Raw genomic sequence first — 18,565 nt, 5'->3', positions numbered from 1 at the left:
GATTGGCACAGCGGTGTGAACGGGGTTCCCTTTGAGTTGCTTTGGTTGCGCTCCGCCCTCCGCCGTGAAACCTGCAAGCAAGCCTCGCACCACCACCGGGGTAGTGGGGGCCCTCCGACGATCAAGTCAGAGGAGATCGAAGGAGAAGGAGAAGGAGAAGGTAGCAGGTGAGATGATACTCTGGAAGATATATCTTACCCTCCCCCTTCCCCCCCAGCCTCATATATATCAGGCTGGGGGGTTTTTCCGGGGATTCATCATCGTGTGGCACGATGGGGCTGCCACTGACATGGCCGTTACAGGGCGTCGTGGGGCAGCGCTGGGTACAGCCATGGCAGGGCATAGTGGAGCTCCGCTTTGTACGGCTGTTACAGGGGATCGTGGGGCAGCGCCGGATACGGCCGTTGCAGGGAGTAGTGGAGCAGGGGGCCGCGGCGTGCCTCAGAGGAACAGTCTGTTGTTGTCGAGAGATTGTCGACTCGGGGTCGGATTGCTGGATCAAGGGGCAGCCGACTCGGGGTCGGATTGCTGGATCAAGGGGCAGCCGTAGTCTTCCTGGGCGCGCGTGCCGGTCACGTGGGGCATGGTGGCTAAGTTCCCCCGTAACAAGTCCCTTCTTTTAGTTTTAGTGTGAAATAAGTTGTGAATAATTTAGTCAGCATGCTTAAGAAGCACAAGGGAAATTTGAGCATTAGAAAAGGAATAGCCCTTCATATGGGTTGGCTTGTTCCCCTATTTCCATTTTATATCATGTGCATACTTTCCTCTCGATGAAGCTATGTTCTTTTCCGTGTGTAGTTGTGTGTTTGAGTGTAGTTGTGTGTGAAACGTGGATGCAGGTGTGAAGCCCTGGGAGTTAGTCCCCAGCCACCAATGTGAGATCGGAGACCATAGCTTTCTTCATGTAGCTTTTCATTGCATTCTTTTTATTGTTTTCAGTTGTCCTTGTTTCCAATCCAATCACGGTGAACTAAGCTTTCCCAACAATCACCCATCTGTGTTTAACATGGCAGCAGCCTCATCCATCGAAAACAGGCTTTATTGGAGTACCTGCCTGGCTGGAACCAGTCTCTACAGGGTCTGGCCAGGTCTGCTGTTCCAAAGGACCTCCTTGTTCCTTTCTTGAAGCCTTAAAAGTTCCTTTATTCCCCCGCTGAACCTCCAGAAGTGCAACCAAATGGTGATGCAAATTTATCACCTTGTGATCCTTTTGATTGCATTAAGCTACGCAATTTTCTGATCTGCTTTGTTCTGATAACTTTGAAATTAATCTTTGAGATTCTTATTCATATTAACCCTAAATTAGTTCCTGAAAGTCCTTGTTGTAAGCAACACCCTCAACACAAGGGAAGCATTCAGCTGCAGGGCAGCCATACATGCTCCAACAGCAAGGAACAGGAATAAGCTTGGACCATTGCAGATAGTTGTTATCAGCTCACGCTGAAAGAATGGACAACAATCATCATAAATTACTGTAATTAATGAAAATTTACATTATATTTGTTCATGGACTGTGTTTAGTTGTCTACTAACCATCATCTGATGTTTATTTTCAGCAACCTGTATACATGGCATGACTTTCATAAATCCTCTTTGCATCTAAATTAACTTCTAGTTTATGTACTGGGAATAGAAGTCCCTGAATTTAACTTCCAGATCACTAAATTAACTATCATATTGGAATCAGTTTCACATCATTATAAAAGCTTGGATTTCATTGAAAGTGTGTGACATTGCATATCAGGTTCCGAAGGGTTGTCCTGCATTAACAACCCTTCTTTTTTTTCAAAATTTTGGCTAAAGTAAAATCCCTTTCCATTCTTCACCTTGTTATCCGTAGCAAACAAATGTTTCTATGTCATGGATTTCTCGAAACCCAGAATGGCAGCATGCTTTAACAAGTAAGCACATATCAGCCCCTCATTTCTTGGAAAGGCTTAAAGAAAGAGAAATTTGTCACAGATAGCAAGATTTTAAAGAATGTGTAACATCCTGGGGCAAATAAACCAATCACACAACCCAAATGCCGCTTTTTTTTTCCCAAAAGAGAACAGTTAAAATTTAACGGTGAAAAACTTCGGAGAAAGGCTAATAAGATGTTATTCAGACTCTAAACAAACATAAAGAGTTTTAGACCAAACAAATAGACAAAGGAATATCATGCAAACATTACATGTCTTACCATGGCTTGAAAAAACAGACCAACAGAAGCATGACTCAACAAAATTTACCCATACAAGTATATCAGCATATCAGAATCATCTGTTATCATGCATGCGTGCATGCCTTCCTGCAAGCATGAGCATGAGCACATGCATGTCCGATTACAACCACACACAGTTATTAGCTCATACCTTACTACAGCATGTGCTTAATATCAGTTTAATTATCAAGTAGAAACCTCAAAAAAAAAAAAAACTATCATAAGGAACATGCTTCTCGTCCTACAGAAGCCTAGTATCTGCAATTATTGTATGAAATTGATACCAGATATATTAAATACTATGCAAATAACATCCCTACCAGGATATTGAATTAAAGCCTGCATTCCACCATTCTTCTCAAAAATTGCAATTTTCTGCACGGTACCAAATGTCGAGAACACCTGAAAAAGAAGTGTCAAATTTATTATTTGTCTGTACTTCGATATAGAACTGAAAATTCATATTTAAAAAATATATTAAACATCTTACCTTATGAAGAACATCAACTGTCACTGCATATTGCATATTCTCAATAGAAGCTAAAAGTACATTACTCTCAGGCTCCTTTTTCCGTCCATCTGGACCCAATGTAGGCTGCAAATAACTACTCATGAGTAGACCACAAAAATTAAACAAAGGAAAATGTGGCGAAATCATTCTAATATATAGAAGTCACCTGTAAAGTTCCCTCAATCGCTGAGGGGTTTACAGGAAGATAAGGGTTTGTGTAATCCCTGCACAATCAGCCAAAAACTTAGGACAATCTAACCAGCTAACAATTTAAATGGCAGTGCTAGTTTGAAACAAAACTAAACACATGCAAATGCAGAAAATAGAACAGTTAAGAAAGTAAAATGTTAATGTAAAAAAGAAGGCAGAGGATGTGTAACAGTATAGTGCATTATAAGCCAATATAATCACCATATGCAACATAAAATAGTGATATAACTTTTATACAGGTGGTTCATTTAAAATCCCTTCTTTTTCATTGTTCCCTTCGAGGCCAAGGCATCAGTAAATGTAAGATTATTGAGATGCTATTGCAACATCCATCTCCGAAATCTTCCATTCTTCCTGATCCTTCGACACAAAACCCAATTCCTTCCGCACAACAGGTCTCCTCTGGTATTTACAAGCACATAGCATCACAACCAGCGTCATCATTTGAAACTCCAGGAGCATCATTTATATAAAAGAAAAAAAAAATAGATCTGGCCATAAAAGGATTATTATTGCTCAAAAACATGGTCTGCACCACTTCATTAGCAGCAAGTTACAAGATCCATATACATTCAACTTGCCAAAGGTGAAATTTCCATCACTAACATGACTTCCATGCTTTTAAGAAGTGAGATCTATTTTATGCTTCATACCCGTTGTTCCTTCAGTTTTCCTTGACTTTACCACCACCATTCAGAAACATGTTTAAGATATAAAGGGGACAGGAAGGCTTTAGCATTTAGAAATCCCCCGGAAAACTTATATAAACAAAAACATTTTATGTATCCAAACAGGTTAAGCAACTCATCTATGCCTGTCCAAGCAGTTTCTTAGCTCTTGCAGTCCACAAGTTATCACACTCATAGATAATTATGCACAGTCAACAAAAGGACCCTGACAAGGAAAATGCAGCCATTAACCAACATTACCAAATTATTGTTATATTCTTTATATTTCACATGCAACCCCATGCCAAAGTCGTATTTTTTCCCGCACATCATGGCCCCACCAGTAATATATGCTAGGCTTGTAATTGGTGAGATCAAACTTGAAAGACTTGTTACATGAAAGCTGATTTGCATAGGTGACTTCATCATGTAAGAAGATGAGGGTAAGTAGATCACATCTGTCTACTTAAAATGTATTATACAAGTTCTATAGGTCATGCCTCCCAATATCAGAAAGTCCAAAAGCTGTGGGCATAGAAAAAGAAATTAAAAGCCATAACATGCACCAAGTATATGAAGGGTGCTGCCTAAAGGTCCCTCAGTCTACATGCCTAAATGAGCCATATGTTCACATTCAAAAAGAGATTTCTTTTTTTGTTTGTTGTGTGTGTGTGTGGTTGTTGTGTTTTTCGTGTGTGTGTGTGGGTGTGGGTGTGGGTGGGTGGGGGGGGGGGGGGGGGGGGGGGGGGGGGGGGGGGGGGGGGGGGGGGGGGGGGGGGGGGGGGGGCGCTTCTAGCCTACATATTAAAGATTGTCAATCATTCCTCAAAAATACTCATTGGCCCCAGCCTTCTAACATTAAAACTAATATTCTTTGATGACTCAATGGGCAGGTATTTGCTACAACTCTCGTCAGAAATCTATAAAGATCTAAAAGAGCCAATGTCATAGAGTTCAATCAAGTAGCAGTTGACGTGAATCTCATGTAGCACAATTGACGCAACTGCATAGATATCCTTAAGATCTTTCGCATTGTAACCATGCGCTTAGGTATTACCAAATTAGCAAGGTTAAAGTGTACACTGGTATATGAGTACATTACTGAAACACTTGACTGATAATTAATAATTACAGAGGCTGCACCGTACTGCAAAATCAAGATGGAAGGAGGTGGGGTGTCCATATTCTAGACTTGGCCTGTTTGGACAATAAGGCCAATGTCAAAGTAACAAGGTTGTAGCAGCATTTGTAAGCACCGCACAGTCTGAACATAAATTAAGTTTTGTCCCAAGAAAAACACAGACACATATAACACAAGTAATTAAACAGAAAATGGTGATTTATCAATCAACATGAAACAGAATTTTTCCTTATAATTATTTATAACTACAAAATCATATTACATGTTTAATTATGGAAACACAAGTCGCACCATATGCACAATCTGGATGGAAGCAGGTGGGCTGCTGATATTCGAAAGGCTGTTGACATTCAAAAAGTTACACCCAACTGTGCAATAAGGCAATCTGAAAGTGACCAGGTTGTAGCAATAGTTGTATGCACAGAACTGTCTGAACATAATTTAATATATTTCTCAAAGCAGATCTAAAATGTTTCATTTATAGTTTCCAGCTAAATATGCTCTGTAATAATGCCTAGAACATGTTATGCAACAGTTCCTTGCAGGGACACATCACCTTCATGCTTGTGAGACAAGGAGAATTACAAAAAGAAAAATGACAAGCATTGATAGATTGGTTGCACTGATTTACCTGCTACGATGTGATTGGAACTTGATATTCAAATCTGTGTGTGCAGAAAATGAGATACGCAAGTGGCAAGAGGTAACATGCTCCGGAAGTAAGTATCTGGAAATATCAAGTTCAATCAGTATGTTTTTCGAGAAAGAAAATCGAATTTTGCAAAGATTTACATTTTAAATGGAAAATAAAGTGGAACCTTGGAATACTTCTTCCATCCAAGGCATTTCTTGCATTTGAAGCAGTTTCTGCATCACTGTACTGAATTAATGCCTGCGAAAAGTTCAAATATCAATGTAAGTGACCGCCTTTAGATCATATAAAAATAGTCTCCCCAGACAGCAATGTTTTTACCTGAAAACCAGCAGCCTTTTCAAAGGTAGCAATTTTGTGCACAAATCCAAAGGCAGAGAACACCTGAGATAAAGGTGGAATATGATTATTGCACAAAATATTTTTACAAAAATAACAACCCCCCCCCTTCTCTCTCTTCTTCCTCCTCTCCCCAAAACAGAAAACTATTAATTGATCACATTTGAATAGCAGAGGGGAACCTGTAGGCAGAGCATCGCATTCATCAAAACTTCATAAGCATCATAGATACTGTGATCTATATTTAAAAGGATGGACATGATGCATGAGATATTTATTTTTGACACCTCCTCAAAATAAAAATTAAATGAGGAAAAAGATGGATCCCCACAATGAATATGCCTTTAAAGAGGGATATAGCCAAATCATGTTGGCCACCAGAAATTTAACCTGTACATTAAGTACTTCAGTTGCAAAGAAAAGAATCACAAAAAAACGTTTGACAAGTTACTGTCAAGCACAAAAAACTTGCAAGCCCACTGCACCATGTATTAAAAAAAAATTAAAATTATAACATTTATGAGCACTGTTAGATTCCTAGGTATTGAAAATTTGACTACAAAAACAGTCCATTCAGATCAACTTTGCCATAAAACTCCAATGAGGCATTATGATCAAGTACAGTTAGAGAGTACCATTCTGTCAAGTTTAGGTTCAAAAAGCTCTAAATGGATTGATCAAAAGAAAGAGATAGCAAGAAACGTTGTGTCACTCCCAATGCAGTAGGTTGACAACGAGGACATCTTCTTGTTAACATGGACCTGCTGATCCATGTAGAGAACATTACTAGAAGCCATAAAGATAAAGCAAGACCATCTCAGTTTCAAAAAATATATTTGACAAATTTCCACAAATTTTACTCGTTAATACAGTCCAATCAACCATAAGTGCACTTCTTAAAGATGATGACCATAATAGCCAAATGGGTCCCTTTATAGAGAAGAATCTTGGCAGATAGGACTTACCAAATGAATGACATCTATGCTAACATCGCCAGCTTCAACACCTTCAATAGTGACAAGCAAGACATTCCCAGCAACATCTCCAGAGCTCTTATTATTTGTAATTTCCTGCCTATTTGAATACTGGATATAAACAGTTTTACCACGAACTTGTGCAGGCTCAGATGAAGAAGCATAATATGAAACCATCGAAATTGCTTGATTAAGATCTGCCTGAGAGAGGGGAAAAGTTACTAAATGTAAATAAAGGTGAAGATCATGAGATTTTGAGTGAGAAATACAAAATAAAAGTTGAATTATAGAAAATAGTGAATTATGCATTATCTGAATGCAAAAGGCTTCATAAATAACAATATAAAGAGCTAAACTTCAAAACAACCTCAACAATATAGGGGTACAAGCTAGGAATAGGAGGAAAACCATGAACAAGAACAAAAAGGAAAAGCAATAATTTATGATGTTACAGCAACCAATATAGAAAGGAATTAAAATGAAATTACAATCTGACAGCGACTTGGCCATTCAATCTTGTGAACTAATCGAGACCGAAATTGGATAAAGACAGAAAATATATTTCCTCGCTTTGTCAGCTTTGTGCCTAGTGCAAAGTGAAATAAAAAGTTTAAGAAATGTTTGCATAAATATAAACTATACAGGTCTAAACATACATTAAAAAAGAAAACCAAAATTATAACTACGAATATCCAGGGAAGTATCCTGAGGTGGGTTCCCAGTATGATTGTATATTTGATAGATGACATGAACACCCCCCTTTTTACCTTTCGTCCTGCATTTAAGGCCTCCTAGCATCTGGGCTCACCTAAACATTTTATAATATTTTTCAAATTATAGCAGCACAAGTAAATTTAATAATTTGTCTGTAACAACTTATTTCCTCAAAAGTAATTTAGAAATAAAGAATTATGCGTGCAGTGTTTCTGTTTAGTGCACAGAGTTAGATTTTTCCATTTAAGAACTACGATTCAAATAAAGCCAGTCATATCAAACTAGATCCTAGTACGCAATAACTGACAAAAAATATAAGTTTTTACTCTTTTCATTTCAAATTTCTTGCATATGATCATGCTTATAAGCATAGCACGCTCGTGAAAGGTTTCTCACATAAGCATATTTCTCCCTCAAACATTTCCTTTAAGCTAATGCTAGGGAAAAAATTGAAAATCTTCTGGAAGATTACTTTTTTGAACCTTATAAAAGATCATATTTTGACCAAATATTTATTTGAGACTGACAATGCTGCCTGACAAGGTCCAGCAAAGATCCATTAATTTTACTATATGCCCTAGCATGTGGCTAGCACAACATGGTACCATATAATAACATTAACTTACCAAGCCAGCAAGTGATTAGAACAAGCACAGGCAAAGAACATGGTTCTCTAATCCTTGCCCATGGTGGAGACTGGAGATTGATCACTACCTCTTTAGTAATGGTTCAAATTTTTAATTTGTGGAGGTCACTTAAGAACACAAACTTTAATAAATATTTAGCTCTGAATATCCAACCCTCATCAAATGTCAATTTTTGACTAGCTCCCAAAATACAAAATGCAAAATTATCTATAGAAAGATTCACCATACTAGTGTATACCGCCCCATATCAGGTGTACTATGCCATACCGGCACTGAACCAAGACTCGGTACATGCGCTCGAGGGGGGGGGGGTCCTTGTGTCTCAGTATGTCGAACCAACCCCTGCACCGACACTACATCAGCATTGTATCAGTAACAAGATTGTGAACCTTGATCTACAGAGGAACAAATAAAAACTATATTAAAAATCATTGCTAAACCATAGATTATGGGCTTTTGGGAACCTCAAAATCTTGAGGTCTAGTCCTAATTATAAACAATCGAGCAGTTATGGCTCAAATTTTACAAAAGAAAGACTCTAAAACCAGCTTAATGCAGAAAACCTGCATCAATGGTAAAAATAAATCATTATTTTTGGTAATTTGGGCAGCTCTTCTATAAAAAAGGCCATACTAGTTTACATGATCTGGAGCAACTGGAAAGCTCACCACTACACCTATTAGTGCTGATTTTAGATTCAAATTCTTTGTCGGTTGACTACAGCGAGGGCCTCTTCTGATGCTCTCCTGAAAGAATACTCCATATTCAATGTATTTGCACTGCTAATCTAGTCAGCCTCAAGCACGCCCACTGTGCAAGTCTCATCAGCAATCATAGTACCCTTGTTAAAACTAAAAGACTGAAATCAATGGAATTAAACAGCATATTTAAGAAAATGAAAAAAATAAATGACTCAATCATGAATAAAAATGTAAACCTAGTAACACGCACAAGATCTATTTATTATTATCAGACAAGACAAGAAGCAGATTAGCAGAATGTCATGCATCTCAGTCATATCTATCTTTGTTAACCTTATGCCTATCATAAACAAGGCAATTATCGAGCTTCTGCATTTATCACATATCAATAGATCACACCTTCATGCCCCAAGATGCTAAGAAAGACAACAAAAATTAATGACCACAGTGCATGTTCATATTATAAACTTGAAAAACCTTGAGGTTCTCTTCCAAACTTACCTAATCCAGCTTACATCAGTTTTCAAATCTAAGAATATTTTTAAATCCAGATTTTTTGGCAAAAGAGTAGAACTCGTGCACCCCATGACCAATGAAAACATTCAACTCTGAGCTTTATAATTCATTTGGAGTAAAACAAAAAAAATTCCATAATTTCAATGAGGTATGCATAAAACTAAATGAAAAAGAAAAGATTTTACAAAAACTATGAAAATCAAACTAAGATTTAACACAAAGCCCTAAACTAGAACTTCTTTAATCTAGTTAGATTCTTATACTCTGAACTTATATTGAAGAAAAAGAATTGCAAGTACAAGATTATTATTGTCATGGGGCAGATCACATGTTTCTCATTCTCTTTCTCCCCATATAAATACCCTCCCACTCCACTTTTGCCCTGAATTTATTTCTTAACCTATCCAAAGACATTCTATGATACCCCCTTAACTAATTTATCTAGCTTGCTTCCTTAATAGCAATTGGAATCTTGATTTCATTGTCATCTCTCCGGCCCCAACTGACCACCTCGCATCCTCCCACCTGTAACCACAACCCCACATTTAGTCAGATTATCGCTCCTTCAGTCTTTTCCTTATAATCCCAGTCTATAACAAATGCCTGCTAAATTGCATCCTAGTGGCATGACAGTCAACAGATGACTGCTTCAATGCATCCTAGTGGCATGACAGTTAATGGATGACTGCTTCATTGCATGCACACGCGCACCCACGCATGCACACGCGCCCACGCGCGAGCGTGCGCGTGCATGTGTGGGCGCGCATGGGTGTGTGTGGGTGTGTTTGCGTGTGCATGGGTGTGTGTGGGTGTGTTTGCGTGTGGGCATGCGCGTGTGTGGGTGTGTTTGCGTGTGGGCATGTGCGCGTGTGCGGGTGTGTTTGCGTGAGTATATGTATATATGTATGTATATACATATATATATATATATACATATATATATATACACATATATATATAGCTGGACTTAGCTACACTGGAGTAGATCTTCACTCAGATCTGATCAGGTCTACATTGCACATTGAGGATCCCACATAGATGATCCAAGCCATTGGATGTAATCTGCTACTTCTAAACTACTTACACACCAAAAATTATGTAACTTAAAGCTCAACTTATGCATCAAGTGATCAAAAAACATAATTTAATTTTATTTAGACTGACCAAATTTTTGACTATTTATAGAGGGCTCTAAATCACACAATCTTTGGTATGTAAGTAATTTAGAGATATTAGATTGCATCCAATGGCTCGGATCATCAATGTGAGACCTCCATTGCCTAATGCAGCTCTGACCAGATCGGAGTGGAGATCCACTCAAGTGAAGCCAAGTCTCTATCTCTGTATATACACACGCACGCATATATATATGCATGTATGTATGTATTACTTTCAGATTTCATATTCATTATCTAGTCCACTTTTTATAACTTTGTCATGCGTTGCACATGTAGTTGTCCTATCCAAAACAAATCTATATAAATATTGCTAAAGCAACCCACTATTTTTGGCTGCAAAATTAGCAGCTCTCTCCTTTTTCTCTGCAAAAGTAAAAAGGAGAATTTTTCTAGTTTCAACACCCAAACTCTACACCTCTTCCCATGTTAGGCTACGCCTCATCTTTTTGATTGGGTATTTTAAGATTTAGATCGATAGTGATTTTTTCTAAAAACAAGTATAGATTAACTCTCTCGATAGCCAAAACTTGGGAGAAAGGCCAGACACACTTTTTTGCTGTCTCATGATTAACCAAGGAGGCAAAGTAGCGACCCTCTATTTGAACCACATTAGCATATAAAACTTTCTTTAGTTCTGATCTCTATCCAACTCTCAGTACCTTGCTCAAACCTTTTTGCTTGATGCTCCTCTCTTTTCTTCTAAATGTAACCTCAGAAATATTGAAAAATTAAGATCGATTAATGCAAAAGAGTAGGACTCAAACAAGCTGAGCTGAGTCAAGTAGTAGGTTGCTCATGTTTGGCTTGCTATATAAAAGGGTAATCAGCCTCAAGCCAAGCTTGATGACCCTTGCTCAAGCTCGGTTCATTTAACATTTGAACCAAAGATTAAACAAGCTTTTTATTATTATTATTGAGGCAGAGCCCCTGTTCACTTTGCTAGCCTAATGTGTTCAAGTTCAACTTGGCTATGAACCTATCTTTAAAAAATGTTTGAGCTCCATTCATTTTCTAGCTGAACTGAGCTCCAATGAGCCTATTATCAGGCCTAGCCCCAGCAACTTGATTTGTCTGCAGCCCTACAAAAAAGTAAACCTTCTTGGCAGCTTAGCAAGCAAAAAAATGTAAGTACAATGATTCTCTCTCTCTCTCTCTCTCTCTAAAAGCCAATAAGTACAAGACGACCACCTAATCTTCCACTAGACTATCATAAAGCAGCACATTTATATTTATCAATCATCACACCATTGCCTACAGCAATACCAATAAAACATGGAATTTATATCTAAAGCTAATTGACTTCATTCCTGAAATATCCACCCTCACGAAAAACACCGATTCTTGATTTTCATGTTTCGCTGATCCCATCCAATGGGCTTACCGATGTTATGTCATCAAAGGCTACAGACAAAAACTATGGCCATCATGCTAATCCCTGATACCCCGATACAATCAGAGACATCAGATAAAATGTACAACCTAAAGAAGAATTCACGATACAAATCCAATTGGATCTTTGCATGGATAGCTCATAAAAAAGAAGCATATCTTTTCTTTTTTTGAGGAAATACTTACAAACTCGACAAAAGCCTGGTTTCGGTTGGCACCGACGTTGCTTTTGGTGTTGATGATCTTGCCGAAGGGGTTGCAGAGCTCGACGAGCTCCTCCTCCGTGCACTCCCACGGCAGGTTGCGGAGGTGGAGCACCTTGGACGGCGTCTGCGTGTACCGGAACTGCGGCTGCCCCGAGGACGAAGACATCTCCCCCTAGCTCCCGATACCTGGATCACCTTCCGCGGCTATGACGGACGAAGGAGAGAAAACAAGATAACGGCGTAAGATTTAGGGTTAGGGCTTGGAAAAAAAAACTTTCCGAAACCCCACCTCCTCCTTCGGCTGCGATGAAAAAAGCGAGCCAAGGGCGGGAGGAGAAGAACTCTTGTTCTCTGTCGATGAAATTCTAGGGTTATGATTTCCGAGGGAAAAGAAATCTGGGGGCTTTGGAGCTTGGGGAGATGGGATTCGGATTAATTTTTTTCCTCGGAGGTTTCTTTGGCTGGGGTTTGAGAAGAGGATTGCCGTGCGACGGGGAGATCCAGCGGCTTCCTTTATGAAGGAGCAAGAACGAGAGGAACGGTGGTTCGTACCACATCAAGACGTGATCTTGACCGTTGATGTTGGCTAAGATGGCTAACCCGATAACCGAGATCGAAGGTTAGCAAGAATTCGCCCGACCTGAAACCAGCCCGAACCAAACCTTTCCGTATTAATTTTGTTCGGGGTTTTTCCAAGCATGGGTCGAATGTTTTTGGCCACAAGCAAACCTTAAAACAAAAATAAATAAAATAAATAAAACAAATACATATGGTTCAGAATTTTGAGCTGACTCAAGTAGGTCGAACTAAGAATTTTTTGAGTAATGATATAAAGTTGTTCCAATGTTCGTACCTTTTTTGCTTTATTATTAAAGTTTTAAGTCTAAATCTTGGAGGGTGGATCTCGAGTATTGGGTCCTAAGTAATTATAATATAGAGGATCTTCCTCCCTTTCTCTCCCAAAAAATCAAAAAACTAAATACCAGCTGTTTGAATTAGGTTGAAATACAACTAAAAATTGTAATCTAGTTAAGCATGTTAAATGAGATCGGGTATAATTTGAGTCTCAAAAATAGATTAAGCTATGAGTCTAAAAGTTTCGACTGGATTACCGATATCGATTTGTATATGGGTATGGATCAAGAGATCGCCAAGTACTTGATTGGGTCAAGCATTGATTAAGGTTTATATATTATATCTTGATCTAATGCAAACTTGACTCAACCTAACTAATTGCCAATCTTAAGTACAAATAGCCGTATAATCAGAAGATAGCAAGCATTTTTACTTGATTTAATTCTTCAAATCTGCTGGCTTATTAATCCCTTAAAAAAGGAAAATTGAGTATTGGTCTAATACTAAGTCTGACGATGGATGTACGTATTATACTGACACCGCCATAAAGTGCCCATTGTGTCCATGCAATGTTCCCTCTGTCACTTGACAACAGAGAATTTAAGCCGTCTGAATCCAATGACATAAACATGCAGGTGAACAAGATATGCTGTCTATACAGGTGCCATGCTATTATTATATCAATACAGTATGAAGTTTGTTCGGTGCATCAAATAACGATATAACCTCATACCGTGTAACAATATCGAATTAGTATAATATATCTCATACCATCCAATTTGGTATAGTATGATATACCATGCAAGAAAACTCAGGCAACATAAAGTACATTCTTTCTCTGGCACTCTCCACGGCAAGGATAATTGAGTTGGGAGTTGAGAGGATAACTGGATGACGGTTAACCTAAATTTTCTACTATAACTTCAAACAATAAACAACTCAGATCAATCATATTTTTTGCAAAAAATATAAAAATGCACCGTAGAAATCCCCTAAAAGATAACCCTTTCTGTTTTTTTTTTTTTTGAATCAAGCATGGTCCAGTGTCCAGCGATCACATCTCTCTCTGCTCAGCAACAAGAGATTCTGAATTCAATTATTGAATGATACATTCAAAACTCTAAACCAGTTGGTGAATGTGCCCATGCACACATGCCCAAAAGGGCACTAATAGTTTGATCCCTTATCACCTAGTACATTATCTTCGGAAAAAAAAAGTACAGGTAGATGACTCTTCTGCGATGAGAACTGGGTCCACTTTCCACCGGAAAAAAAGTGGTCATTTAAGAGGCATTGCTGGATCTTCTTCGACACGAGTAGGAGTAATAAGAATACATTACAAGCGACCAAAAACGAGAGCGATAACTAAGGACATGCTATTTACGAGCTGTTCCATAAACATGGGGACCTAAAACGGCGGCAGATGAGAGGAATGCAGTGTTGAGGTCCACACTAGAGAATCCAGTTTCCGAAATTAGCTTCCCTGTTTCCCTAGTCAGGTGACACCCATCTGAAACGAACTGCTGGAGTGGATCAAGAATGCTCTGCACGAATCGGAGGAGAGAGCCATCTGCAAGAGAAACTCCATTAACAAGAATGAAACACCAAACTTTAAGAGCATAGTTGACCTGCTCATCAGTCTGGCAAGAAGTTCTGAGAAATACCACGCGCAGCCACATGCTCAATGAATAAGTAAAGACCGCCTGGTTTTAACACCCTTTTAACCTCTGCATGAGTTTGTGATAAATCAGTATCTATAGCACTAAATACTAAAGAACTAGAAGTTTAACATTTGAAAGCACCACGACATCCTTTGATTATTGGATAGAAGCATCTGTCCATTTTTCAACACAGAATTACCAAATATGTATGTCTATTGTAGAATGAGCATGCTAGCATTTGAATTTGGCATCGAGAGAAGCCAGATTTGGAAAATGCAGGCCAGTTCAAATTAAGCACTGAAAAGAACAACAGCATCGCTTTGGCCAAGTGGTCAAGGCATGTGCCTGCTAAGGACATGGGGTTTCCCGGCGAGAGTTTGAATCTCTCACACGACGGGATTTTTTTTTTTTTTTACTCAAAAGAAATTAAGCACCAAAATAACAAAACTCAGATGCAAAGTTATATGCTTGAGTTAATACACTTACCAGATTGGCATGTTACCCCATAAACATTATTATAAATTAAATATAATCATTTATTCTTGTTGGAATAGCAACTAGACATTGTTAGCAAATATTCTCATTTGCAAACTAAAATTTCCAAAGCAGGTTATACCAAAGAATTTACTAGTAGTAATGCAAGATTCAAAAATGCCAATATTATATAGCTTGTGCAGTCAACTTCATATACAGTGTAAATAGGTAAAAGAAATCCAAAGACATAGGAGCAATTATATTATATAATGAACATTTATAGAATCATATAGGCACATTGCGGAGCTAAATCCAGAAGTTTACTTCCTGAGCAACTGCCAATTAAGATACACATGTTTCATTATTGATGCCTTTTCAGACATAATTGGTGGTATAAGTTTCATCCTCGAGATAAAAAAGGCCTTAGACAAAGAAAGACATTACAATTTTGAAACTATGTTGTCACCGAGATATTTCTATTGTTTTCTGTGGTTTTGTCACTGGTAGAAACATATCAACAAGCCTCATACCACCAATTTAGGCCAATTGTATGCATTCTACTTCTTTAGCAGTTACCATGCAAGGATAGGTCTTCTGATATAGAAAGTCTCTCCAAATCATTCTTTTCTAACTGATGATATCGAAGTCATCTTAGGTGTCCCCATTCTAGAATTCTCACAACAATAGCAGGTTAACCAACCATCTTTGTGTGTGTCTCTGTGTGTGTGTGTGTACACATCTTTATGATGCAAAACCAGAGGTGCACAATAAAAGAGCTGTTAAACATGGACCTTAGAAAGGAACAACGAATTTATAAATACCTCTAAGTGCCATGTCAATGTCTTTGGTAGAACACAAAACCAGAGTACCAATCACTGCATCCATGGTATCATCTCCTACAGGTAAAACTTCCCCAACCTACATGAAAGTATGGACTTGAATTCCCGAAGCAATCAGTTCTCACAAATAAAGAGCAATGCATTGCACTAAAGTTGGATTGACAATAAATGTTTCTACGAAACAACATAAAAGTCAATCAAAAAATTGAAAAGCTATAAATTCCAAACCTTTAGCCCAGAAACCAACTTCATCAAGGGGGTACAAGTAATTAAATAAATGCTAGATAATGGCTGCTTTTTCTTCCTTTTGAAACCAAACTTTCAGGCAAAATCTTTAGATATGTTGCTTTAACTTTAAAGATCCAAAAAAAAGCCAAGACTAACTTATTAAATCTACATCATGATTAAATATGTTTTTCTATATATCTTTGGCATTATAAACCATCAATAAACACCAATTATACTAGATAGGACATGCGTAAGTTTTTACTTGCAGGTAGCTATCAATTTTAATACTTTTTTCAAGTCACCACCAAAGATTTTCAGAACATATGGACCATTTTATGATAGATTGCTAATATACTGCAGCTACTTTAAAGTAAATGATAGGTCGCATCCCACTTCTAGTTTCTACTAAAAAAATCACAATTATTATGTTAAATTTCCACCTTTCATGGGAAAAACAAGCACATAGTAATAAGCAGGATCTCTTCATGCATAAATTCTTTTGTAAATCCTTAGCATTAAAAAATTTGCTATACTTAAAATTCTATTGGTTAAAAAAAAGGAATTTGTAGAAGAAAGTAGAGAATAAAAACTTCCTTTGCCATGCACAGTTTAAGTAACCTACCTCTGAATGTCATAATGCTAACAAAATAAATGAACACCTCGAGGCTACAAGTCTCCTTTTATTACTTCACAAGCCTCAAGACACCCAGATACTTTTAGGCCAACCCACCATTGTACATGTCCTAAAACTGACAATGAATCAACTCTCTCAAATATCTTCAGATGCAATTTTTTGTATGGCCCGATTGACATAATATATTCCAGATTACATGTATTTTGATCTAATTTGCAAGTGACGTGTAAAATTATAGGCAATATCACAACAGATCATTCACAGCCATAAGCACCTAAGAAGTGCAAGAAGAATATCTGAACATGTGTGGGACTACTCAAAATAAAAGAAATGTTGGATATATAACCAATACAAAGGCCACTTTAATGGCATAACATTAAAAAAAAATCTCAGGCAAACATGGAAAAGAAAGGAAAATGATAGCAACTCTTGAATAGATAATGTAAGGTATTAGGCTAGCTCAGCCAGATTGTATGGGATTCTAGCCATTAATGCAATCCTAAAATCAGGGAAATAAATAATGAAGTTGAAAAAGATATTGGATGGAAAGCATCATACCCCTCGCATAAAACTAAAATTTGATAATGGTAGCCCGGCTGCTACAGCTGCTGCCTGAGCATATTTCTCCATCTTTTTATTAGGGTCCACTCCAATGACATTAATATCTGCTGCACTTGCATAGTATTTAAAATTAGGACCAGTGCCAACGCCAAGCTCCAGTATTTTCTTACTCTCTCCTGTCAATTGAGAAAAGAGTGTTGCTTTGTAGGCCGCAACCTTCACCAAAATTGAAGAGAAAATAAATAAGAATGATTAATAAAAGTCAACAATATCAGTCATCTCTCATACATGTTATAGGAAAGGTTAGAAGAACAGCCTTGTATGAGTCAGTATGTTGGGAAATAATGAATGATAGGAACATAACTGTCGCAAATATGCCCATTCTATGTTGTACAACTAGAAAAGAAGTGCTGGAAATGAGTAAATTAGAGGACTAAAAGAGCTGCATTTACACCCACATGATAAATTCCTGGGGCGGGGGTGGGGTGTGGGGGATGGGAGAGGATCAACCAGGATAGTTTGTTCATGCAGAATCAAATGATGCTAAGATGGTGCCCCATTGATAAAAGGGGTTGGATAAACAGAATGAATGTCATGAAGGCAAGGAAAGCCCTGGAAAAACCTAAAAGTAATTGCACAAAAATAGGTTATGGAGAAGTATGTGTCGATAGAGGATGATGACGTATTATACAGGAGGATCCATGAAGCAAAACCAAATGGATCGGATCAAGAAGATTGACTATTGGTTATAGTACCAATATGCAAGACAAACATAAGTATAGCACAAAACACTTGAGGCAGGCAAAAGACAATGATGCCATAGTTGAGCTCATTTATGATGCAAATACACAACTCAAAAGGGTCTGCTAGAGTTTCAGATGATATATAGTTCTAGTTGTATATATAGTGCAAGTACGTTCAACGTGTGCTCATATCATTTAGTATCTGTTAGCTGTGAACATTAGGGCTACAACCTATTGTATGTATACCGGCTAACCCAAACCAAACTTATTTACCGGCATTATAATGTGCGCTAACAAGCACATTCTTCTTCTCAGTCAAGTTGAAGTCTTCATGTTTCCTTGCCATGTATGAGATGTCATATGGCTATTGCAACTAGACATTCCAAAACACCCATGTAAATTTGCACAAAACGTTTGACTTGTATTCTCCTAGGCACAACAAATAAGAAAGTGACGGTTATATGCTAAAACTTGATAAAAGTCCTGCTTTAGGTATGAGCATGAAATTGTTTAGCTCGCTA

The 18,565-nt window shown here is 37.9% G+C and overlaps 2 protein-coding genes across 2 annotated transcripts; both read right to left on the bottom strand.

Moving 5' to 3' along the window:
* Positions 1-608: 608 nt before the first annotated feature.
* On the bottom strand, positions 609-12,551 carry LOC120103771 (polypyrimidine tract-binding protein homolog 1-like). The gene is made up of 10 exons (XM_039121646.1): positions 12,339-12,551; positions 12,030-12,253; positions 6,690-6,899; positions 5,707-5,769; positions 5,552-5,625; positions 5,365-5,460; positions 2,881-2,938; positions 2,694-2,798; positions 2,524-2,605; positions 609-2,290 (listed from the first exon to the last, which is right to left on the bottom strand). The coding sequence occupies exons 2-10, from the start codon at positions 12,213-12,215 to the stop codon at positions 2,259-2,261; spliced, it is 906 nt and encodes a 301-aa protein (XP_038977574.1). The 5' UTR covers positions 12,216-12,253; positions 12,339-12,551; the 3' UTR covers positions 609-2,258.
* A 1,416-nt stretch (positions 12,552-13,967) lies between these two features.
* LOC120108097 (methyltransferase-like protein 7A) lies at positions 13,968-17,550 on the bottom strand (the record flags this gene model as incomplete). The annotated part of the gene is made up of 4 exons (XM_039121644.1): positions 13,968-14,474; positions 14,569-14,631; positions 15,861-15,957; positions 17,299-17,550. Coding segments are annotated over 4 exons (606 nt in total), but the record flags the coding sequence as incomplete, so codon positions are not given.
* Positions 17,551-18,565: the final 1,015 nt, after the last annotated feature.

Source organism: Phoenix dactylifera, unplaced genomic scaffold, assembly GCF_009389715.1.
Source record: "Phoenix dactylifera cultivar Barhee BC4 unplaced genomic scaffold, palm_55x_up_171113_PBpolish2nd_filt_p 001170F, whole genome shotgun sequence".
In the NCBI taxonomy this organism is placed as follows: Eukaryota; Viridiplantae; Streptophyta; class Magnoliopsida; order Arecales; family Arecaceae; genus Phoenix; species Phoenix dactylifera.
Note: the sequence above shows the minus strand (reverse complement) of the source record. Positions and strands in the feature narration are given on the sequence as shown.

Bases quoted from the DNA above. Each gene is read 5' to 3' on its own strand.
- LOC120103771 (XM_039121646.1), bottom strand. From the start codon at position 12,215: ATGTCTTCGTCCTCGGGGCAGCCGCAGTTCCGGTACACGCAGACGCCG. The intron at 5,461-5,551 runs GTTCCACTTTAT...TGATATTTCCAG, and splicing joins GATGGAAGAAGTATTCCAAG to ATACTTACTTCCGGAGCATG. The intron at 2,799-2,880 runs GTGACTTCTATA...AGTTATTTGCAG, and splicing joins CGATTGAGGGAACTTTACAG to CCTACATTGGGTCCAGATGG.